The sequence below is a fragment of the Rhamphochromis longiceps genome, linkage group LG5 (assembly GCF_057381845.1).
Source record: "Rhamphochromis longiceps isolate RC_006_pf linkage group LG5, R_longiceps_female_GT1.1, whole genome shotgun sequence".
Taxonomy (NCBI): Eukaryota; Metazoa; Chordata; class Actinopteri; order Cichliformes; family Cichlidae; genus Rhamphochromis; species Rhamphochromis longiceps.
The window spans coordinates 33491556-33517606 of NC_140561.1; the positions used below are offsets into that span (position 1 = coordinate 33491556).

The 26051-nt window shown below is 38.9% G+C and overlaps 1 protein-coding gene across 10 annotated transcripts in view; it reads right to left on the reverse strand.

Moving 5' to 3' along the window:
- The window catches only part of rap1gapb (RAP1 GTPase activating protein b), a 112043-nt gene that overhangs the window by 2069 nt on the left and 83923 nt on the right, over nt 1–26051 (reverse strand). For 3 of the 10 annotated variants that reach the window (XM_085407308.1, XM_085407301.1, XM_085407309.1), the window contains 22 exons: nt 18772–18807; nt 17425–17472; nt 14935–14973; nt 14541–14726; nt 13844–13947; nt 11679–11757; nt 11527–11580; nt 11339–11422; nt 11141–11241; nt 10598–10727; nt 7281–7436; nt 7039–7110; nt 6862–6948; nt 6423–6572; nt 4851–4982; nt 3600–3677; nt 2730–2839; nt 2285–2401; nt 1765–1894; nt 1290–1380; nt 784–893; nt 65–110 (listed from right to left, as the gene is read on the reverse strand). In XM_085407308.1, the coding sequence (XP_085263434.1) occupies nt 102–110; nt 784–893; nt 1290–1380; nt 1765–1894; nt 2285–2401; nt 2730–2839; nt 3600–3677; nt 4851–4982; nt 6423–6572; nt 6862–6948; nt 7039–7110; nt 7281–7436; nt 10598–10727; nt 11141–11241; nt 11339–11422; nt 11527–11580; nt 11679–11757; nt 13844–13947; nt 14541–14726; nt 14935–14973; nt 17425–17472; nt 18772–18789 (2085 nt within the window). In that variant the 5' untranslated portion in view covers nt 18790–18807 and the 3' untranslated portion in view covers nt 65–101. Of the gene's footprint in view, nt 1–64; nt 111–783; nt 894–1289; nt 1381–1764; nt 1895–2284; nt 2402–2729; nt 2840–3599; nt 3678–4850; nt 4983–6422; nt 6573–6861; nt 6949–7038; nt 7111–7280; nt 7437–10597; nt 10728–11140; nt 11242–11338; nt 11423–11526; nt 11581–11678; nt 11758–13843; nt 13948–14540; nt 14727–14934; nt 14974–17424; nt 17473–18771; nt 18808–20434; nt 20737–26051 lie in introns of those variants that run through there. The other 7 variants (XM_085407303.1, XM_085407311.1, XM_085407307.1 and 4 more) reach the window with 6 other exon arrangements.

Genomic DNA, 26051 nt, shown 5'->3' on the forward strand with positions numbered 1-26051 from the left:
AGTAATAAGGGAATGGAGGAATGTGGGAATTTATCCCTTAGGCTGTACCAACATTATAACCTACCTGAAAAATGGATGTCAATGATGGGGCGACAGAGTGGCTAACAGTTCTGCATACAGATAAGGAATGAGAAACCATGGTGCAGTCAATATGCAAATATTTATTGGTTTGCATTGATTCACCTTTCTGTTTTCAGCCATGCTAGTGCATAGTGTCTTTATGTTTACATGTTATATTTATTTGATTTAAAAGGAACAATACACCTTAATTAAGATGAACACTTATGTTAATTGCACAAATTAACTTTCCTCTTGCAAAGCTAAGTTCAACTTATTATGTCAAATATCTCAACATACATACATCCAACTAAACATGCATGGGGCTCAAAGTCTGTATAGACACCCATTCTTCTGAGAATGGGTGTTTAGTGATTCTCTGGTTTCTGTTTGGGCTGATTACTAGATCATTTCCGAACAAATGACATCTGTGTTATAGACTTTTGAGTGTTAGTTTAAGCATGCATTCAGTTAACATGCTTTCAGATGTTAAGTGAATGTGGACCTAAAACCACCGTACCCTCACGCCTGTAGATGTATTACTGTACTCTGTACAGCATCAGAAACTAGTAGAACAAAAACAGGCGAATATAATTTCCCAGAACAATTTCAAATGACCAGCAGGAATATTGGTCCTTTTACTCAAGTCGCTTATTAAATCATTCTACCAATTTCTGAAAACATTGCGGTGTTATTTGATGACTTGCACCAAGCACTTTGTCTTACCGATGAGAATTTGTGCTCCTGCTGAGTGCGCTCCATCTTTGACCGGCTGTCTGTCCCTTTTGGTTCTAATGTCCTCGCTGCGTCCGGTTGCTGCTGGAGACGTGAAGCTGCTGGAAGGAAGGGGACAGATGTGTTGCTGTCATGGTTAATAAACTCAAGCATATAATGCTGCCAGCTGTTATAAATACAAAAACCCCAATGTGGGGTATGTTTCATGTGGGAAACAGATACATTTTCAGAGTAAATGTGAGTTATTTAGGAAGAGTTCGCTAAATTGTACAAATCATGCCTACTGCTGTTGTTGTTGGTAAGCTCCATATGGGGAAGCTGAGCTCCATCACTCAAGGGTGCTTTAATATTAATTTCTTAGGAAACACAGAGTGTTATTTTTGCAACTGCCCTATATATATTTCCCCCAGATACTCTTGACATGTGAAACAGTTGACCTTTTGGTAACCACAACTTCAGGATATTACTGAGACAGTAATATGAGCTCCCAAGCTCACCTGGAAGATTTCCTTGGCTGGTACTGTCCTCCACCCCAGAGCTGTACACAAATGAATCTTTTTTGACTGGTGTAACACACGACACACTTTCCTGGAAGAAGAGTAAAGTAAGTTTGATATATAACTTACAATAAGATGAAGGCAGCATAATCAAAACTAAAGTTTTATTCAGTTGTGCATTTGTTTTTGTCTCTTTGTAAATGCAGACAGTCTATCTGAAAGAAATAGCTAGAATGTCCTAACTAGAATGGAGTGATATCCATCAAGCCTTCTCATGGGTTTTTTCCCCCAGTTGTTCAGCTTACAGCAAATAACAGATAAGAACCAAAGCGATACTTTCACTGCAGTAAATGTGGAATAAATGCTGATGGAAGCACTTGTGGATCATCAATGCTAGGACGCTGATGACTTATTTTGGCTTTGGAGGAAGTAACCTTTATGCATGCACTTGATAATGTGTAATTACTCCACCTACCAGTCCAGTGTCGTACTCTTCTTCTGCTTCATGCTCCTCCACGACGCTGGCAAAGCTGCTGGCATTGGAGGAGGAGCGGGAAAGGTCCTGCGCCTCAGGGATAGATGGTGCCCTGCAACACATTGCCAAACTACACACCTGGGTCACTCTGATCACATAATCACTTTGTGGTTTCCTTCTACTGAGTTCATTAAGGAAGGTTAAAAAAATAAAATAAAATAAAGTGCACTTTAAAAGTCTAATTACTTTGCCATCTTTATGTCAGAGTTCATCTGTTGTTCCCGAAAAAAGCAGTTACAAGCAAAAGAACCATAGTTTGATCACAGTTTGACTGAATAATGTGAATGTTTGGGGTTGTTATATTCATTTGGCTGAAGAGGATTAGGACTATGACTTGGAGAGCAATAGTCCATGTCACTGTTCCATTCTACAAAATACAATGCAGCCTTTTCAAACGGATTCAATGTGTGTGACTATAATACAAAGTAGTATACTCTTACATAATGAAATTAACAGTCACCTGTTCTTTGTGGTAGGAAACTCTGGAGAACTGTGATTGGAGGAGTTGTCTGATTTGTTTTCCTGTGACATGTGGCTACTCTCTGGTGTCCTCTGGGTGTTGGGTGATACTTCTCGGCTTCAGGAAAGGATATAAAGTAGTCAAAATAGCTCATCTGATTTCGTTTAACAATAAATGGTTACAGTGCATTCATATCACTCAGCATGGCTCCACCCTAAAACTGAGCATTATGAGCTGAACCACTGACAGCAACCAACAGCTGTGCAGTTGTTGTTTTTTTAATCAAATCAAGCATTGACAAGCCCTTCTCTTAGGATTTGATCTTACACAGTGCATTTTCTAATAGCTGTATCCCTCATTTTAATGTCCTGTCTTCCATCTGTTACAACACTGTTCTCTCTTCACTACCCACTCTCTGCTGATCAGCTCTGCTCTGTCCTCTCACCTCCTCTCTTGGACCTCCTGGATGTTCTCGATGCCAATAGCACTACTGCGACGGGAGTTGAACGGCCCAGACTTTTTCCTGGTTGGGCTTTTCCCAGGAATGATCAATGACTGACGGTGGGTAGGGAGAGGAAAGTAAGACACACAGTTTGGGGATAGTGTAATAACAACAAAACATGATATGCAGTGCATAAAGTGAAGCTTTCTACATGTAGAAATATCTTGTAGAGGAATTCTGAAGTAACGGTTGGATAAATCCTGAGTTAAAGTTATGACAAACTTGTAAAACATTTTATTTTACAAATCCGTGATGAACTTGGCTCCAGACAAAAATTCATTATATATTCTATAACTGATTATTTTTACTCTTATCTCTGAACATCTCATCATCTCTGACATTTTATTTTCTTAGGTGCAGCGTGTACATCAGCTTGGCTGGTGCACACTTTTAATTTAAGACGCAGTATGATTCATTGATGTGCGACTGTCTATGAGAACATAAGTGGGAGTTTGTTTATCTTCTCCTTTTACAATATATTTTTCTCTTGCAGTTACTTTTAACTAACTTAAAAGTAAAATGGTGCAAACACATTCGTGAATGAAAGTCCTGACACTGATCTGCCTTCTGTCTACCAAAACCCATGATGGTTGTGCAAATGAATGAAATGAAGGAAATTGTAATTAAAACTATAACCCGACAAGTATCATTATAACTGATAAATTCTTCAAATCTGAAAACCTCTCACAGCCACAGGAATGAAACCGTATTTTAAACTTAAAACAGGGTAAATACTAATTAAACATTACATTATACAAAGACAATAGTCAATTAAAGAAATGTTTTAAATAAGTAGGTAGAATATACGTGGACCTCTTCTATTGTTCCTATCCCTATGGCACTGCCTCGACGTCCATATTTACTGGGACTTTTCCCTGGGACAAGCAATGACTGAGGTACACAAAACAGGGCAAGGAAAGCAGAAACAGAGAGAGAGGAGATTGAAAAAGCAAGAGGGGGAAGGAAAAGAAAAGAACACATCATAAGATCTCATGCGAACAGCACAGAGAATTTAAACAGCAAGGTGCAAAAAATGCTTAAAAAGGAGACTGCAACGTGACTCAACAGAGAAGACATAATATCGAGGAAACAGTGAAAGGCGTTATAGAGCAGAAGCGGGTTGGGGTCCAACATAGGAGGGCACAGCAGGATATAGTCTCAAGGTAGCGGGCAAGCCAGCAGTTTCTGCCCTGAGGGATACAAGTTAGTTTAGTGATACATTCAGAAAAAGAAGAAATGGGACAAAAAGGCTGATGCAAACCAAAGGGTAGCTTCCAAAATGTGTCTTCTTTTATTAACTGGATTAGTAAAGTTAGTAACCAAATGGCACGCTGCAGCAAATCTTAAACAAGTTTGAAAATAAATTATCTATCTTTCAAAGAGACACAAACAAGACAGTGAGCTCCTATGGTTTGTGCCATGCATCTTCTTCAGCCACACATGCACAAGGCTGCTTAAAAAAATTACAATATTTGCAGGAGGATATATGACAAAGCACAGCAAGGAGCAAGGGAGTCTGGGTAGTCATACAGCAGCTGGACTGAGCTCACTTCACAACTTGGAATAGAGACTAGACTGGGGCTCACAAGCAATCATTCATCTATATATACTGATAAGAAAATCACTGGGTTAATTCCACAGCTGACATTATTTTATAACATTATCCTAGAAGTCTGTCACTCTTTGTGAAGATAACGATTCTTTAAACAGATGAGGATGAATGACAAATGGCGAATGAGCGCTTCTGTTAATTTTCCAAATAAAAAAAGGTATTAACATGAACACTATGAACTGTACTTGGAAAAAGGCTGATTAGTGAAATCTGATTTAGTAAAAGCAGCAGTGAATTTAAAATCTAGGGAATGAAAGTGAGTGTTTGATGTTAACATACTGATCAAAGTAAAGTGCTCCGATGTGCCAACAAGAGTAATTTCCCAAAGTGCTTCTTACGAGAAAGAATAGTGGTTAATTTATTTTGTACGTGAACCCACTGCTCTGCGAGTATACTATACCCTGAATCTAAGTGTTAGGTGGGCAACGTGTGAACCAAAATGGGCTACTTACAATCCCTGGGGTTTTGGGACTCTCTGCGGGATTGTGGGTAAAGCTGCCACTGTGACTAGTGGAGACTGTGTGTGACTTCTTGTTACTGAGGCCCATGGCGTCCATAGATTGGCTTCTGCTGCGGATGACCCGCTACAGAGAGAAATGAGGAGATGCTGTCAGTGGATCCACGTTAATATGTGGAAACACAACACCCTGATGAATAGTGCAAAGCATTATATACTTCAAATGATTGTGAATCTATACTGAAATCTAATCTAAATTAAAATAATTATGTGTTTTCTATTTTTTTTATTTTGCTAGAGCAGACCACTCTATGTATTATTATGCATTCTAAAACCTTTAGTGGAAATCAGTGGAATGATTTAACTGACATGTACTTCTTCAACTATATTCCACATAGTGCCAACTGAGATTTGTTCCACCTGGTCCACTGTTTCTCTTTAATTTCATATCAATATGATTCTTTGAGCTACATGCTATACATTACATAAATGTACATCACAGTAAATGTGATAAAGCTAAGGGATAAAATGTGTTTATATGGGCATGTATGTGTGCATTGGTGTGCTTAAATGTGCATATGCAAGTGTATGGATGTATGCATGATTATTTATTGAACACTTAGGGGCAGTGCAGGATAGCATGTAGAGGGGAGAGCCTGTGTGGAGGACATGTAGGTTCACAGAGGATTTAAGAGAGTGTAGGCTTTGCAGGCATTAAGGATGGAAATTGGCACTTAACACGGTGAGTTTTGGAGTTGGGTTTTGTGTCATGAGCAAAAAAGACCAAGACTATTATGAGAGAAAGTAGAAGAGGGAGTAGAACAGTATATAGAGAGCCAGAAAAAAGACCAAGCGGCAAGACCATTCTCGACAGTGAGAAAGAAAAATGAGGTAGGATTTCTTGGGTGGGAGCTCATCTGTGCTCATCTATATAAGTTTATGAATGTATGGAAGAAAGACAGACATTAGCAAACAGCAGAGCAAGAGAGGATGAAAGAAAGGCTTTATATATATCTCTGAAGTTGCAGAGAAACAGCAGAAAAGATGACCTAGAGCTAGTGATCATCACAGAGCAAAGAGCAAAACAGCAAAGGAATGCTGCCCATGAGGAGACATCCAAACTGCACCATCAGCTCCCTAATGAGGGGTCATTAAATCGTTCATCAGGCACACACCATCACAGCTTCTACTGCCGTGCCTCAGCAGCTGAGCTACGCTCCACCACCCTAATGGTCATTGATGGAGCGCTCTCAGTCAGAGCAAAGTGCCTTTCATACACAACAGGACACTCCACAGCCTCAAAACCATACCATCATGTGAGAGCACACTGAGTTCAGCAGTCACAGCCAAGTAAGGAATGCAAATGCCACAGGACTGGTCCTTTGAGATACCGCAGATTTTCAATGCTTTGTTTTTTGATGTGTGAATACCCAGAATCCCAGCCAAGAGACAGAGGATGCACAAAATAAAGCACCTTAAAAGTTTCTCCACTCATCACTATTCTCTCTCATGCATGTAGAGTTGCAGATTACCAAGGCACTCCATCAAATGAGGAATGACAGTTTACCTTGAATGATTCAAAGAAGCCTCCTCCTCCACCTCCTCCACCACCCCCATTCTCCAGCTTATCTTCGTCGCCACCCAGACCCATCATGGACTGACTGTTTATGTGCAGCTCCTCATATAGTGTTTCCAAAAGTGCCGAACGAGTTCGCTCCTGACAACAACAAACAAGACAATTCGTTTTCATACCGACCATAAACCTAATATTCACCATTTAAAAGGAGGGATTGAACAATTGCTTCAGGATGATAAACATCAGCAACAATGCTGATAAGAATCAGGGTTGTTGCCTGAGATGATTTGGACAACAATCTATGTTTCCACTTCGTATCAGTACAGCCAGCAGGATGCAGACCTGTGCAAACAGGCGTGTGCTTAAGTCTGCATCAACACTACACACATTCACACTCCCTTGGCACAATTTGCTCCAGTGTGCTTCTCACCTCTAACATGGCAAACTTCTCAGCCTTGTAGCAGGCGTATTCTGCATTAATGAGTTTAGTGAAGAGGAACTCATAAAACTCAGGGCCCTGAATAAAACAAATAAAAAGGTGAGAGGTCAGAGTAAAATATTTTTTTTTATCTGTGTGGTGAAAAAGGAAAATATGGCGTTAACTGACCTTTTTGAAGATGGCAGGGTCAGGCAAAGCAGGCCCAAAGAAGGGTACATCATCTCTTGCTGTCACAGAAACCTAAAAAAGAAAGCAGGTAAGCCTAGAGACTGAAATACACATGCCACTATTAGAAACTAGAGAGCAGAATAAAATTCCTTAATTATGGATGAGCAAATCTATAAATGGGTGTTACAAGTCCCTATTGTTCAAATCCTCTTGATACAGTATTGACTGTCCTTAGAACCAACCTTGTAGGTGACATTGTCTGTACATGCATTTTCCACCTGCACCACCACATATGCATGCAGGAAGTTGGACTGGATCATGTCTGGTACAAAGGGCGTATTTTCCTCCTGGAACACGATGGCCACAATGTCGTTGCCTATGTGTCTCTTTCTCTGCAGCTGGGGGGCACAGATAAACAAAGCTAACAACAGCGGAAACATCTCAAATGACCACTTCTGCTAACACAAATACAGGCCTGTCAAAAAAAAAACATCACTGCCAGCAATTGCTCTAAAAGACTGACTGGCAAGGTAGACATGACTTTAATCCAAAAGAGCACAATCTCTCCCTCTGAAACACATGACGCCATCAGCCAAAAAATTAAATCCATCTTGAAGCTCTTGTTCCAACAATTTAATAAGATGAAAAATCTCAATATTTTACAGAAAATAAATATATATACAAAAAACATGCAACTCATGGGTGTATATAGCATTTCTGAAAGTACAGACAGAAATCTGCTTTGGGAAACAGATTTTTCACTGTAAGACAGACTTAAGACTGAGTTCGAATTATTTCAGAAAAGTGTGGATATTTTGGTAATTAACACTTCTCAGTATCAGTGGAGGTACTGCAAACTCAAACAGAAAATGCTTTATGAATCTGCTGACGACTGAATGTTATCATGGCTGCAAAATAACTTCATCTTCTTTGCTGCCAAAAGCTTCAAGTTGCCAGAAGGACACTCATGCATCTGGAGGACAAAGGGACTGTTCTCAAGTATTAAAATTTGTATCCAAGCGGTATCTTTCAAAAAGCTCTGCATTAGGGATATCTTCTTCCTTTGCTCAAGCATGAATAGATGTTGTCACTTCATTGCCTTTTTGCTAGGAACTTTGATTAAACAGCTCACAAGCTTCGATGACTATCTAAGAAGACTATCTAATTTTTTCTCTTCCTTCTAAAAGAAGAAAAGGACTTTCCAGGAGTCAAAGCATATTTCCTGTTTGAGACATAATAGCGTCCCATATTTCTTTTCAGGAACCAAGCAGTAAAATAATTTGAGAAGCTACTGAATGTGGGAATATCATATCATATTCAGTTCAGCCCACCAAACTAGAAGAAAGATGCTTATCGTGGAAACCGTGTGACCCAAATGTTACCACTGCATATAAGTGGAGGCAAGATATATCAGATTTTGCAAATGGATACAATTTGGTGATAAAGGAAATCAATCAATCAGAGGGATGTATTCTCATTGCAGGCAGCCTTTATTAAAAAAAAAAAAAAAGGACCCACAGAAAACTCCCCAGTACTGTGACACTTGCTCAGCAGCAGCATTCACTTATTAGCCTTTGTCTTTGACAGACTAATTAACAGCCTTTTTCTAAAGCTACTTCACACCTGTTGAAAAGAGCTCTTGTGTTGGCTGGTGCTCGTGTTAGAGTCAACCAACTGGAAGCAAAATACAATACAGCAAATAGGATTTAGAGATGATTATGGTGTTTGCTTTTCTACTAGAAGTTTAATAAGGTTATAACTTTGTTTGTTTGTTCATATGAAGAAGATGTGTTTCTGATTCTGGGAAGTGTTTATAAATATGCCAGTTTATTACTTAAAAAAAAAAAAGGTGAAATTATGTGAAAAAACATCAAAGATGCTCTCAATCAGTCTCACAGCTGATGGTTTTCTGATAACTTTATCACAACTGAGTTTATCTGCAAAATGAGTTTTATGTAACTGTGTTGAAAGTCTGACAGGAATTAAGTCAAGTTTTACTATTTTTATCAATTAAAGCTGAATATTGTAAGGTTTTGTAAAGAATGCATTTTTATGACAGTAATGAAGGTGAATTAGATAGGCTACACATGGCTATGATTCATGTCATCCAGGCTACTACTGCATCACCCCTGAGCTGATTATCTGTTGGCTTCAGTATTTACTCACACAACGACTCTCTGAAACCAAACAGCTGAAGACGCTCTATCTAATTTTTCCAAGCACTGCAATCGTATACCATCACCACACACAAACAGGCTTAGCGTATGTGTCACTGATTTGAAACACTTGACATCTGTTATTACTGTAAGACCTTTCAAATCTGATTACATTCAGTAAGGTCTGGCAACAGAAATCTTTTACTTTTTCCTCCCTGAAGTACTGAATACTGAGCTATTACTCTTGCACCTTGCCTTCTTTTCCTGAGTTCCCTGATGAATCATCTCATGTGGGTGTTGTTTATGCTCTCTGTATCTCTCCATGCCTAGGCAATATGGACCATCTGTACAGGGTTACTGCGGTAACAAAGTTCAAACCACTCTAGAAGGGACTGACGAGCAGCTAAGGACTAATGCAGCTCACTGCAACATAACATCAAATAGATTAAAGTCTTCAAGAGAGGAGAAACTTCAGTACAAAAAAGACCACTGTAATTCTAGTGGAAATGGTAACCCTTAAAAATGCTATTTCTCTCTGGGGTAAGTGAGCACAACAAACATGGAATTACTTCCATTGTTAATATCTGCCAATCCCTGGAATGCTGTAATAAAAATAGCAAACAAACATGGAAGATATGTATGTACAGTTCTGAAAACAAAAGCTTTAGAAGGGCTCTATGCAGTCCTGGACATAGGCACCTTGCAGTCATTAAGCCAACCATGAACTCCTCTGTACATGAGGCCATCTGTCTGACAGTTTGGCCTAAATTATGTCACACAACAGGTCAATGATCCCAAGCACACAACAAATCTGCAACTGATGTGCTGAAAAAGAAAACAATCAGTGTTGAAATAGGCCCAGTCAAAGTCGCTGAGCTTAATCTGACCAATATGATGTAAACCAGGCTTCTTTCTTTGAGGCCGACCTTTAAAGTGAACTCAGAATTGTGATATTGATGGCATCAAAAGCTGAACTAAGGTCAAACACCAGAAATCAATATTAGAAAAAAATAAACAAATTTATAACATGTTAGAGGAGTCTCGCTCGTTACCTTTAATAACGAGCCAGAAAAGCTGTTTACTTCAAGCTGTTTTTAGTCTCAATATAGTGTTTATTGTAAGAACATTAGGGCAGTTCTTCTCAACAACTCTCAGCAAAAAAGCAAAGAAGTATCCCTGATGTACAATTTTAATCCTTATTTTTTCCACTTTGCACATCAAAGTTACAAATGAACATGATTCATCTTCCTTTATCAGCATTGAGTTAAATGCCTTGACCCGCCAGCTGCTGCTGCAGATGCATGAATGTGTCACAAGCACAGACCTTTACAAATCGATTACTGAAGGTCCTGAAAACACAAACTGGTTTCCTAAATGATTAATCATTGGCATTCTCACTATACCTGCTGTGAGTCTCCTTCTGTGTAAGGCAGTTTGGTGGACACATGAAACATGATCTCCTTATTGTGAAAATTTGTGTAGACGGATTCTGTCCCTGTCTGGCCATGAGTGACATCGAGTCCCCCCCGAAAACTGAAAAAGAAAGGAAAGAGAAGACAAAAGAAAGATAAGGGCAGAGGCAATAAAAATAAGAGAGGAGGAAACAAGAGAAGAAGGCAAGTATAACACTGTGGTTAACAGCAGAGAGACACAAGACAGAAGAGAATGATAAAGTGGAAAAGTGGAACATAGGTGCGTGCTCTCTGACAACTGTCCATCCATACTGATTCATCATTGGGGAAATGCCAAGGGCACTTTTTTTGCTTGCTTAATCCCTCAGTCAATACTACAAATATCAGGGCTTTTTACATTGCTCTTTAAGCCAACACTGATCAATAGAATGATGCATCTCACATCATATTCGAGTGAGAATAACCAAAAGTGCTTTAAAAGGTCAGTTTTTCTGTTTTTGGGGGAAAGACTTCATAATGCAAAACTGTCCAAACCCTTTAAAGTCATGAAGTTCAATCTTATGGCCCAGAAACTCCAAGAACTCAACAAAGGCTGGACTTTCTTCCATGTTCCCAAATAGCTCCTCCTCTGATGTCTGCAGGGAAGAAGCAAATAAAATTTTCAGGAAGAGTGACTTCAAAAGCTGAAATAAGCTGAAATAAGCTGCAGCAGCATCACTGAAGTGCACTCACCTGACCAAACTTTTGATAAATAACCCCAAACTTGAAATTGTTGCTAATTACATGCTCATCAAAGGTGACAATGAGCCTTGATGCCTGAGGATAAGAGAAAATTGAGTTTCTAGTCCGATTCATGGTACTTTAGTATTGCGGGATAACGCGGATCAAAAGATAAAGTGGCAATGAGGAGTACTGCTTACCTTCGGATAGAGGACAGGGTAAAACCTATCCACGTTTACTTCTTCACAAACAAGCTGTGAATGAAAAAATACACTTGACAAAGTCAAATTATATGCAGAGAGATGTGTGTGTGTGTGTGTGTGTGTGTATGAAGATAATCATACGTTTTTACCTTGGCCATCTGAACCACGTTGGGGAACTCAGTAAGGCAGGAAATGGGAATCACATCATGATAAGTTTTTTGTTTTGTGCTGAAAGGCAAAAAATATGAAAAGTCAAAACGTCCTCTGTTCTATTTCTAATCCAAAGGAATCCTGCTGGGTTTTTGGTTTCTTTCTATGATGCTTTGCCTCCAAGCAATTGAGCTGTCAATTCAAAGAGGACCTTTCCTATAGATGTTGTGTGAAGCCGGGAGCATAATGGTCTTTACACATGATGTTTCCGAGCCAAAATTGCCTGGAAGAGGGTTGAATGGGGTGTGTGTGTGTGTGTGTGTGTGTGTGTGTGTGTGTGTGTGTGTGTGTGTGTGTGTGTGTGTGTGTGTGTGTCTAGTGGTGGTGGGGAGTACAAGGAGTACAATAAGCAATACTAGGAAATCTGCGCACCCAGTGAATGCTTAAAAGCAGCCTGTGTCCAGAAATTCTGAACAATAAACAGTACATACAGCAGCACTTCACTTTTGGATCTTTCTCATCAAGAGTTACTAAAGATGAGAAGATTGATATTACTTTCATGATATATATACAAAGATAATATCAGGCTAGAGGCAGCCAGTTAACTTAGCAAAAAGTCTGCCTCTGTATAAAAGTGAAAATCCAGCGCTAAAGCTAATTAACTCCAAATATATAAACTCTTGTGTGCAAAACTTTCCCTCAAACACCACTCACAGGGTTGCAAGCATGACTTAAAAGTTACTCAGTCTGCATGCTTTGGATTTCTCCACATGCTTAAATCATGTATACTGACTCACTAAAAAAAGAGATTCCCTGAAAACTTATTCATTGTACCCTCTGATGAAATTTCAAAAATCAAACTTATTATGTAGAGGTCTCAAAAACTCATACAAACTCATGCATAAAATATTATATATTTGGCATGGAATTAAATTTGTACTCTGCAGGAACAATAATATGGAGTTATATATACTCAGATTATCATACTTTCAAGGGTATAGATGATAATAATACCACCATTCATAAGTAGCACTTATGCAGTTACTGAAGGAACTGTGAGTGAATAGCATACATACATTAAAGGTTATATGGCATGTGATGCAGGAAAGCTGGATGTAAACTCGGGGTGAGAAAATACCGTGTCATTGCTGTCTATAGGGGCATTTCCAGTAAAAACAATAAAAACAGGTTATGCCTTATCATGGAAATCATACAGGTGCTTTAAATATAACTGTGCGTCACTGCCTATGGCTACACAATTCGAGGTGACTGTGGGTGGTGCCCACCCACTGAGAAACATCACTGTGTGAAAAATGTTGTGGGCAGAGTGGCTGTTACCTCACTGCACACTCATCCACTCCGAGGCTTCATTAACAAAGAGGAAACACAGCTCTTAAAATCAAGAGGAATCTCTCAGGTGCTAAAATTAATTCACAGGTTGTACGGTGCACTAAGTTCTGCCTCACTCCCCCTCATCAGTCTCAAGGAGAATATGAAGGAGTGGTGAAGCTCACTGAGTGAGATTTAGGTGATTGTGGGTGGCACTGCACATGCACAGCGCAGATATTGCTGAGTATCCTTCTTTTTAACAGTTTTAAATCCATATTTGTACACAAAGGTGTTTGTAATTATACTGTATATTATATCACCTACTTTTATATTGACTACAATAAAATGATTGATACAATGCTCAGCTGGACTCTTGTCTAAGTGTTCATTATTACTGGCGATTGCATTTTAAAATGCATAACTGAGGCAACCTGTGAGAACCACTGACTGTATTGGGGGAACTGAGAATGCTACCTTGCTCTGTGACATTTTCCCTTGATTTAAAGTTATTTTTGAACAAAAAGAAAATGTATCCAGTGAGGCATGTAAAAAAATACTCAGTACTTAATAGGTGTATTTTGGAAACTGTCAGTACATGCAAAGAAAACAAATAAGGAGAGTTATTGGACTGTTGCAGATTCGGTGTAAGAAAAGGCAGTGAAGACAGAAAATAAGTGAGAAACAGAAATATGAAAAGACAAAATGAGATAAAGGTAAGTGGTGGAGGGGTAGGGGAGTGAAGTCAAGGGCTGTGATTATAAAAGAAAACTCAGGTGAATAAAATCACAAATGGTGCAGGAAACAAGTCAGAGATAAAGATAATAGGAAACTGTACCGAAGCATCAAGCGCAGATGCTCTTGATCCCCAATGACATCATACTTCATTGAAAAGACCAAGTGGCCCAGGGCAGCATCCATGGTGTAGTAATTAAAGTGTTCCTAGGGGAAGATACGCAGAGGAAATTTTAATGGAAGAATACATATTGTTCCAGTAGTTAGCAATAGAATAATAAAAATGTTTTTGTAAATTACAAATAAAGAGGCTTAAAGAAAAAGGCTTCTGTTTAAGGAAAGTGGTTGACCTCCTCTTGCAGAAAATGTACGAGCGTACATTGAGACAACTTTTGCGAAATCTTGTGTTGCAATGCCAATTTCTTTTGCTACACAATAGATTTGCATTTAAAGTAGACAGTTGGCTTCACACCACAAGATGAGACTTTTGCCAGTTTTAAGAAAATGCTAATAATTATACTGTAAGTCTTCAGAAAGTCAACTACTATTACTCTGTGCCTAATGTTTACAAATGACACAAACACACACGTTCTTCCTTTGCTTTCATTGCCCTGTGCCTAAGTGTTAGATGTGTCAGGAGTTTTTAGAAACAAGTGTTATTTTATAAGAGGCTCAATCAAAAGATGGGTCTTCCTCAATATACTTGCACATTTCAAGGTTACATACTAAAATGAAGAAATAAAGATTAATCCTTTAAAACAAAGGAAAAGAAAGAATAGATTTTGCTTCTTGAGTTTTACCTTGCCCATGAACTGCTTCCTGTAGATCTTTGCAGTACTGTTTGTTTCCAGTTTAATGTGGGAGGTAGGACAGGGAGGTTGATCTGCCTCTGGTGGGTCTTTAGGTTCATGATTGGTCCCCTCAATCCAGTAGCCTCCAAACTGGGGCAGGAGTATGAGTGGAAAAGGACTGCTGCGACCCAGAACCTGGAGGTCACAGGAAATAATGATAACAGAGAAAAGTAAAGTATAGTACCATTATTAATAGTGAGTGTTTGGCACCATGCACTGCATTGCTTTCACTGCCTCAGAAACTGTGTATTCCCATTTGAATCTTTAGCATTACAGTTTCTGACATCTTTAAAATTGCTTTGTAGTGTGTAAACTATTTATACGGAGGATATGTGGACTATACCTCATGAACGCTGGGATAAGGGATGTAGTCTTCTTCTGTCTGCAGGGACAGAAATGAATATGAGTCAGGCTGGCAAACAGCCGCTTGTAGTCATACTTTCAGTTTTGGTTCTTTGGAAAACAACGATGAGCACAGACACTGTGACAGAATATTAACTACAGTAGGTTTCAGTTCTGCATTGTTCTGTTACTTTTTCTTATTCTGAAATCACGAAAGAGGCCACACTGTCAGCTTTCTTTGAGAAATAATAAATGAATAAACGCTTTAGCTCTTTTGTTATTCAAGAAACTGTTATCTAAGGCTTCAGTCTGTATTCATTGTCCCAGCTTTGATTACGTAACTATTAAAATGTTATTTAAACTTGGCCGTCATCTGGCAAAGGTTTACATATTTTATAACCTCCAGTATCTGGGTGTTACAACCCCCCAGGGTCAAAATGATAACAGGACAACCCTTCACCCACAGTTATATTCATCTGGATGTCTAAAAGTTGACATTATAAAGGCTTACTTTCAGTTATTGGTAGCTAATATGTGCTGCAATGTGTAGTAAAAAAAATCCCTGAACAACACGTAATAGCAAATATTTTCTCTCATTTTATCCTCTTACACTTGTATTCACTTGCTGCAGCATTAATTTTTAATGCTTGTTGCACTCCATACCAACATTTGCTCAATTTAATATACTGGTTTTCTCTTTTCCTCAAGAATGTTTCATGTTTCCAGCAAAGCATAGCAAGATTTCTTTCATTACAAGCTACGGGCAACATGTGGCAGAAGTGACACTGAGAACTTTGTGAAATGTGTAAATGAAGGTCACACTCCCTTACATAACAGTTCTTGTGACAATGCACAGAGGGAGAGGTCAGAAATGAAGAAACTTAGTGGACCAGTAAGAATGTAAGCAATTTTATGGCAATTTATATATAGTGAACGACTTAACTGATAGATGCTGTCATTCATACATCAAGTGCAGGAGCAGTTGATGGAAAAAGCAACTCTCCATTGATGGTCTTTTACAAGATTTCCTGGCTAATGAATTTACCCAAAATATGCTTCTGTTGACATTTGTGCAAATAATTTGGTCTCTGTTTGTTTTCATGGTATGAGCTAAAGTTAGTGGGAGAAGTTAATATTAAATATTAGTACAAAGGATTTGATACCAACATGATAATACAAAGAAGGCTTGTTTGGCACTAAATAATCACTTGTTTTTTTAATTTCAAGGTATAAGCAGATGTGATTATAAAAACCACAAATATCAAAAGCCTTGCATAATTAAATTCTGGCCATCTTCTCGGCCATGTCCAGACAGCTTCCTGCACCGGTGCTATTTTTAGATCCCTCCCTGGATGTCTTGTTCAGACTTACAAGTTATGTGTTACAATTTTACCATGAAACTCAGACATGGGCAGAAAACACATATGAACTTCTGTTTGACCCAAAATTCGTGTGGAGAACTGTCAGTAGTGATACGTGCTGGGTCCCTGGCTATGGCCTAGTAGTTTTCCACAGTTTTTAGCAGACAAGTCCACAAGCCCCAAAGGCAATTAAGCAATTGAAGAATGAGAGAAGAAGCATATGCTTTTGTCCCCCCCCCCTTCCCAACATTCATTGGGTTATGCACCACAAATTCATTTCCCAGGGTAAGACTATAAATGTAGAGTTCTATTGTAACATCCGGAGGCATCTAAAAGAGATCACTGGGAGGAAATGATCTGAGCTGTGGTTTCATGGCAGCTAACCATCGCCTGCTGTTTTTCTGGCCATGCCGATATAATCTTTGCCCACCACCTTGGACTGCTTTCCAGGAGATGCATTGCTTATCGCAGAGGAACACAATGAAGCTTTAACAGCCCCCCCCCCCCCCCCCAAGAGATCTAAAAAACATGCAGCTGCACTGAAAACAGTCCAGAGGTGCATGAGAATACAACCCTGAACTTGAGAAAGGCCAAATTTAAATCATGCAAGGCTTTTGATTTTTATGCACCTGCTCTCAGAGGTTTTTTAACACACCTTGTACATCATTGAGTTTGGGGTCTCTTAAACATAAATCTTGGATAAATACAGTTGTAGCTTGAATCAAAAGATAATAGATGAGATGTGTGATTCTTTATAGAGATGGTACTTTGTGCATTCCTAATTTGACCGTAAAATTGTTTTACAACTAAGCTGTACACAGGTGAAGTCAGCCAAACCCTGACCAAGTTACAGGGTTTTGCAAGAATTTATGTTCTTCTGTTTGCTGATTACCACCTTTTGTGTGTCTTTTTTTTTTGTGCCTTGAATAGTACCTGCATTAGGCTGTCTAGGTAACAGACAGAGGGTAACAGAAGATTTTGCAGTGCTAGTCCCTGTCGAACTCCTAACTCACCCAGTGAGCACCCTAAAGCCTGTCTGACAGCCGATAAGGAAAAGGTTTCTAACTTTGCCATTACAGATGCTTTACCAGACTGCAGTCTACGAGGAGATGTGAGGATTTACGACTCACTTTGAGGGGAGGAGGGAGGGGACATCTTTGCTCATCCATTCTGTAACCCTGTTAAGATGAGAAGGAAAAAATAGACAGGATACTGATGGCACAGGTAGGATATCTAAGCAGCTGTTGACACATATACAAAGAAATACAGATTCAGGACAATGCTGGCTGTCAGTACCTTATGCAGCAGCGTAATGCAAGGTAATTTTACAATACCTTCAACAGTTCATTGTGACAGAAAATAATCTAGATCACCAGAGAAAGGTGATTGAAATTACCAGAGAAAGAGGAAGTAAAGAGGACCAAGGAATTAGAAACTATAGTAGACAGAAAAAGCGGCAAGAACAGAAAGAGTGCGTCCATCAAGCTATACAAATGATTTCACTATCCACAAGTCTACTCAAGGGCCATAATAGGGTTATAAATAATCTCTCTCTTCTTATTCTTTCATTGACTAACGCTGACAGTTCCTAAAACACAGAAATATTTCCTGATCTGCATATCCAAGCAATTTTTTGTCTAAAGAAGACAAATCAAAGGGAAAGTGCACATGTGTTCACCAAATCTATTCTCTGAAAGCTGTTCATGTTTTCACTTCCATCATCCACTTGACCCTTCTGTGGACGGTACAAAAGACTATATAAGTAATATGTATCTCACCTCATGCTTTTTATGCCTTTCAGCACTACAGCTTCATGGATAAACCAGTCGCATAGCCTTTATAGCCCTTTTGTAAAGCTAAATAATGATTTTGTGACTCTTGGGAATAAGATATTATCACAGTAGACCATTTAGATTAAAATAGTTTCCTGTGTTGACATACTTTGATCCCTAAAAAAAAAACATCACGTAAGATGAAATACCCTTTCTCATTTTATAGGCTACCTATTCAATGCTAAATAATGTGGTTGATGCCTACATAATTAGACTCTTTTTGAACAACCCGTTTTAATGGTTTTGCTTTCTTTCCACTGGCTTACTCAGTATCTGGAGTACTTGCTTATAATTTGTGCTACACTGAAGCACTAGCTCATTGGCTATAATAAAAACTAGATTTCTACAAGTCAAGCTACTTGATGACACAGATGTGAAGGGAAAACACAAAGGATCTGTTCAGCACATTCAGAAGAATAAGGTTTCTTGCTGCAAGAAGACACATTAATAGTAAATACATGGACACACAGTGTTCCTGTATAGTGGAGTTACAGTGCTGAATACAAAAATAGCAGGAAAAACAGAAAAAAAGTGGAGTCTCAAAATAGAAGTAAATAGAGATTTTGTGTCCAAAGTGAAAATTCTGAGTCTGTGAGGGAGAACGGGTTTAAGCAGAAAGCTGAGCCAGTAGAACATTTACAGTACCTGCAACCTCTCGATCATGGCAAATAGGTCCGAGGTCTGGAGGAAAGAAATCCAAAGTTTTAAAAAGGGTATATTTGTGGTGATATGCTTTCCTTCTCGGTGTTTACTTTGATTTCATCTCTGCTGAGTGAAAAAGCTTCCTGTGCACTCTCAAGGCAAAAAATTTCCTGTTGGAATCCCTGGCACTATTTAACGCCTCATTTTAGTACACCCTAACGCATCCCACTTGACACCAATATCACTGAGGCTCCCTTCAGTGCCTGGAGAATCCCTCGCTCCTCCACGCTTCAAGACAAACACACTGTAAACAAGTAACTCTTAGGGGGAAATGAGCATCAAAGCTCCATGGTGCTTCTCTCTGTTGCTAAAGCCAACAGCTCATCTGACTCTGCGCAATTAGCTGGAAGACACTCAGGTTTTGGTGTATGAAGCACACAGTCACATCACATGTGTGAATGAGACACACTTCACACTACAACCTATCAGGCAACAGGAAGAGTCCAAAACATGACATTAAAATAAATTATCATACATGATCTGGCAACTCTGTTTGATATCAGCCATGGTGTAATCATGATGCTTGGTAATGAGCACGTGTCCACTTAGGGAATTGATACTAATATTGCTAATTAGACACACAGATTTCAATGCCACTACTGGCTTTTCATTACACCCTAAATAATATATTTTTGCTCAATTAGGAGAATCACTTGTTGAGGTTAAGCAAAAGAAAATGCCCATAGGCATGCACCCTCATCTGCAGAGGCCACATTAAGGATTTTAAGCAGCTCCAACCTGAGCTGAAGGAGGAGAGAACTGCAGCAGCCCTGACAGCAGTGCCTGTTGTGGGGCGAGCCCTCTGTTCACCATGTAACACAAGTGGACTGAAGTGCCAAGCTGATGTTTCCACATGACAGATTAAATTTACTGAGGAGCACTGCAGGGGCTTGCTAAACACACACACACAAACACTAACACACACACAACAACAGGATAGAATACACATGTATGCATACAAACATTTCACACATGCATGTGCTAAAATATACTTGCAAACTCATACATATATACGCCTCCACCCATGAAAGCATGCTTCACAAATGCACACACATCTGATCCTGACCTAGTAAAGCCAAAGGTGCAGCCCCAGTCTATTGTTCTATGTGAAAATAAACAGTGCCATATGATATTCAAGGAGATACTGCTCTCTTGACTGCAAAACAAACATCAACAAACACTGTCCTAGGCTGAACAGATTATCAGTGAACCACACAGACTCCACAGCAGCCACGTCAGTGCCGAATTCTTTTTTTTTTTTTTGAGAGAGAGAAAAAGAAGCGGCGCACTCCCAAATTGTGGAGGCACTCTATGAGCACAGCAGCACACAAACCCTAACAATGCAAGGAAAACCATCTTATTATGAGACATACAAAATATTTACATAATGAAACCAGGTTACCAAGGTATGTGCTATTAACAGTTCCTTCCTAAAACAAAAAGATTAGTGAAGTGTTATCTGTCTGTGCAATTAACACAATTTCATTACTTCCTTTTCTACAACACCACACATACTATATTTATATTTGTGTTCCCGAGCAAACTTAAGAGTCAAGCAAGATAACAGAAATAACAAACTCAGTTCCAGCAAATGAAAAATACTCACATCACTTAAGCATCGTCTCTTGAAAAAAGGCTTATTGGGGGGACTACTGAGCAGTCTATCCAATAAGACATTCTCAGCCATGCTGAGCTCCGTCATTATTCCACAAGTACAGATGCAGTCAAGCTGACAAGAGCGAGGGTGTTGATGTCACTGTCAGCCCCAAGGAGAAAGGCGAGCCTGACAATGACACTTTACATTCACTGTCGCTCAGGCAGTGGATTTGTGGGGAAAAAAAAAAAAAAAACTTATAGCTGTCCATCAAAACCCATATCTGTGTGTGAGGTAAAAGCAGCATGTGCTGTAATGTGAGGATATTATTGCCCTTCCTTCCCCTTTTCACCCCCCACACCCAACCCTCCACACCCCCACGGCAAATAGAGCTATGGTAAAGGAAGTAGGACGAAGGGAGGAACAATGTTGCTCCCCTCCCTTTGTACTCTGTGAAACCGTCTTCTCTTTTTCGTGCACACACACTTGCATGTGGACTTAAAACTGCATAGTTCTCTTTTTGCTGTATCACAATATGAGAACATTCTCTTCCTCTTTTCATTCATCTCAAATTTCTCAAGTCATGAGTCTCATCATCTCTTTCCCGTTATATAACTAAAGACCAACCTTACAGCTCGAGTTTCCCTGTGGTTTGCACTTTGAGAATCACTTCATTAAAAGACAAAGTAGCCCAAAATAAATGAAAGAGAAAATCAAGAAAAAAGACGATGAACAGAAAGAAAACAACAACGTGAAAGCTCAAAGCTTGCCTCCACTGGGGTAAATAAGTGAAGCTAAAATCTGCTCAGCGAACCTCAGCAATTCTAAAAATCATTTGTGCATAGTTAAAGATGGGTATGACACAAGAGTGCAAGAGAAAGTAGAAGAGAGAGAAAGAGATAAAAAGACCAGGGAGGCACTCTGGGATGAAAGGGAAGCTGTTCCTTACAAGCAGAACTTTTTCTTGGCTCGTCTCTTGATCAGGCCCTCCTCCAGTATCAGATATCTGCACTGACCCACTTCAAAAACAGAGGGAAGCTTTCAAAAGGATACATTTTAGCAATATACAGTATAAAAAGCATTTATATTTTACAATCAAGGATGAACATAGCCTCTGGTCTTCACTGATTTCCTTTGAGGAAAACTAAAGAGTATAGGGTGACAGGATGACATGGTTTGAACATCTCGTATACAGAGGTATACATTCAGTAGAGTGACACTGCACCATGCAATTTAAACACTATCCCGAGGGTGCATTTTATTACTTTTTTAAAAATTTATTAGCTAATCTGTTTATTCAGAAACTGGCTTTAGCACTAGTTCACTTACAAAGTTACACACTTGCCCAAATGTCATGTAACAGTGGTAGATGACAGCAACGAAGTTGTGGGCAGAGAGTAGTGAACGCTATTCAGATTCACAATTAGTGTTAACATTGTTTCAGTTACAAAGCATACTGACTGTAAAGTCATGCTGGTGTGTGCAACATTTTAGCTTAAGTCGGTGGGAAATTCAACAAGCTGTTGCACAATCTTGATTTTAATAAGTGCAGTATTTGGTGTGATTTTAAGGAACAGTGTTTACTAAAAAAAAATGCTGTTGGTTGCACTTCCACTCTTCAGGACCTTCAGTCTTTTAAGCTGCTCTTTTGTCTCTGCCCTTAGAGACGGTTTGGAGCTGCTGCAGTGAATGTACTGTTAGCATGAGCTACACATCTCTTTTTCTTTGAGTGGATTATAGCCAATTGCTGGGCCTCAGATAGAGTGTGCGAGTGAAAGAGGCTGAATAATCAACAAATTCATTGATTGACTGATTTGATTGAATGGTTGTGTACATTTAAGTATAGTATGTCCATGAAAACATGTACGGACTATTTACATCAATGACCCATACAATCCAGACTTTTATCCCGCTCTGATTCAAATGCTTACTTCTCATTCTAACTATTCAAAACTAGCGCCTTTTGGATTTTGACAAACAAACTGCCAACACATGAGTCCAAACCAATATTCCCACACCTCTTCACACTCTTTTCATTTATACTCTGTGGGTTAGCTGCTTTCTCAAAGGCAAATCCTTGAGTAAAACAGAAAACTAAACTTCAAGAGAGTCGACCAATGGGCAGAGAAGCCTAGTATTTCAGCCAGAGAAAATCCATTGTGGTCCATTCATCGGGTCTGGCGCAAACTAGCCTGACCTTGCTGTGGCCACATTGGCCTCAGGGACACAAATGGAGTTCACACAGATGGCCCATTCCACTCCATCAACGCCTCAGATGAGTTGGTTGATTGCCACAGAGGTTAAGGTCTGCAGAACTTCTGCTCAGTTCTCTGTATGTCCAAGCAGGTTTCCTACTGTCTCACTCCAGTAAAAAGGAAAGAACAAAACATTTAGACACAGATATCCAGCAAGAAAAAAGACGGCAAAGATAATGAAATTTTACAAGAGTTTAATTAATTAGTGCTCATCTATTAATGTTAAACCGAAAGTGGTTAATGACATAATTTAAAAAAAGTACTCAACCAATGCAGCAGTTTTTATGGCGCTTTTATATGAGATAAAGTTTTATTTTTTCTAATCATTCGTCTACCCGTTGCACTGCATCTTGGCTGCAGAGAGTGTATTAACATATTTGAGGGTAAGAGGGTGTTACACTTGGAGCAGCTAATGTAACCTCAGTCACAAATGAGGAGTAGTTCACAGAGGTCCGCTAAGCATTTTTTTTTAAATGTCAAAATCTTCAAGTTTATTCCCCTTTCTTAAACTAGTACTTTTTAGCTCCCTATGCAAAGTGACATTTTTACATTTATCACCTGAGGCAATATATCAGGCTTTTCCCAGTTCCCATTGGAGTCCTGAGGCTTTTTTTTTTTGGTTTTACCTGCGTAATATTCTTATATAAGACCTGCAACTGTACCAAATCAGAGTTTTATAATCATCAGAGAAATCACTTCATAAACATGTGCAAATGCATTTGTGAATCTGAAAAGGGATTCCTATAACTATGCAGCTATGTCTGTAAGCAAAGCTTAACAGGCCACCATTAGTGTATTAGTATACCTCATATCAAATGAAAACACACAATATGCACTTAATAAGTTGCATTCATTATACATTTCTGTGATTCATCTAATGTGGATTTGTTTTACTTAAGGGGCTTTTAACTTCAACCACTAACATTTTCTATAGCGATAAAAAATAAAGCATTACAATATTAATTAACTTCATTGTTTTAACAGCACTAGTGGGTTGAACCTGTTAACCTTTATGTATACATACTTCCTGTAAGTAATCCATTTTGGAAAAAACAAAAAAATAACAGCTCACTCTCGCTTCTTTCCATTTGAGACTGTGGAAGTATAAATAGCTCTACATTTTGACACAACTAACCACATTAAGAAACAAGAACATCATTTAAATAAATTGAACAGATGAAATGCTAAATCTATTCCTGAAACTCCATATGTAGATTATTAATGCCTTGCAAACTGTATTTCCCTTACAAGCATGACAGAAATACCCCCACTGTGCCTACACTGGTATGTACGCTATTAGAGAGGAACAACTGCCACAGATCTATATTTGTCCCGTAAGCCTGTGACAGAGGGCACAGACTGTCAGGCTCCACAACAGTCTGCCAACCGGAGCTACCGGGGGTGAAGGCAACAGAGAAAATTTTCACCTGGGGGTAACAGTTAAAGAATTTGATGAGCTAAAAAGAGAGAGGGCACCAATGAAAAATTAAAGACACAGATTAAGGGCGAGATGTATGTTACATATATAACATTTCATATGTAGCCCAGTTTCAGAGTAACTAGTTTTATTTTACATCTCCTACTGTGAGAGAATTAAGATGCAAATAACGTGCAAGATGTAAAATTAATCTAAGAAGTGTAACGACTTGCAAATTATTTTTGCAAATCTCATAAACCATATCAATTGTTTAAACTGAAACCATTACTTTTTAAAGAAAAATACCAAGATCAGGCTCCCAATTTTAAATTCCTCAAAGTCAAAATGTAACGATTTTGAATATCTCATGATCTGCAGTGCACAATATCATTAAATAGAAGAGAATCTGGAAAAATCTCTGTGCAAAAGTGGAAAGGCTGAAAATCTACATTGGATGGAGATTTGCTTTCATTGCATTCTGTTTGTATTTAAACTTTAGTAAATGTAATGTCAGATTGAGCTTAAAAAACTGCAATGTTAGTCATAGAAACATGTCACTCCAACCAGTTGTCACTGCGAGCTCTTCATACATTAATGCCTGGCTGGAACCATCAGATTTCATGGTGCTGGTATTTAGTTGTACCAGTTTGTGTGATCTAGTCCCTACTTACTCCCCATGCCTTGACATGGATTTGAGATCAGAGTGATCAGAGTGAACCTAAATTCAGGATAACTAAAGTATACGATGTACAGAAAAAAAGAGCCTTTATTTTGCTGATTAATCACATGTCTGGAACAAAGGAAACACACAGCAGCTCTAGAGAGAATACATGTCAGCAAGACAGGAAGCACAGATGATCTGACAAGATAAAAAGGGAGACAGACGTATTAATACACAGTGGGCTGGTTAGTGAATGTCCAAAAGGAGGATAACAAGACACAGGTGAAAGCAATCGCACACAGGTGAAGACAGTCAATTGGAGGGACGATTGGGAGGAAATAGAGAGGAAGCAAAACTAACACAGGACAGGAAAGAAAACAGATCTTCAAAGTAAAACTGCAAATAGCCAAAGGAGACTGAGAAAGACATTCATAATAAAGCAACAAGATTTGCAATGAAACACAAAGGACCCAAGGCGCAAACACAGAAATAAGACACGGGAGGCACACTTGATACTACAACTAATAGATGAGGTGTGAAGTCAGTATCACAAGAACTACAATTCACAGTAATTAGAATAATAAATCCTGAGTGCACTCTCTGGCTGCTACTGTTTATTTCTAATGTGATAGATGCACATTAGAGCTCTGAAACTTTAAACTGGTTACATTTAAACATTAAAGTCACATAATAAAGGAGAGATGGAAATAGTTTTAGTTTGTTGCCAGATCAAATGAATTAATTTTATTGATTAAGCAGGTATTCTCGGTGTGTGCTCTGTATTATAAAAGCTGCAATTCCAGCAGCGTAAAACAAACTCAGCAACAGATTAGAATCAAGTAAACTATAAAAACATTCTTACACGTTCTGCATCAGCACCTGAATGCATGTATATTCCAGTGACAATGCAATCCATAGTTGTTGCTGCTGTAACTTTACAGCTGGACCTCATTTCTGATATTAGAGCAAGGCACAGCTTAATAACTTGCACATAGAAAATATATTTGCACAGCAAATCTTTGTTGCACTTAAAACATGCTGTGCATAAAAGAAACCGTGAAAACATGGTGCTTTCAGATGGTTTCCAAAAGCAGCATGAATCAAATTTCCGAACATAACCTGCTCAAGACCAGGTTATGTGTTGAGAAAATGGGAGCCCCTTTTCATATGCAAGGTAGACCAGCACACTTCAGTAAAAGTCCTTCAGTTTCTAAAAAGACACCATAGGCCTACAGGTACAAGTGATCTGCTTGTGTTGTCACTGCCTCAGGATGTTTTACTGACGTAAACCAATAA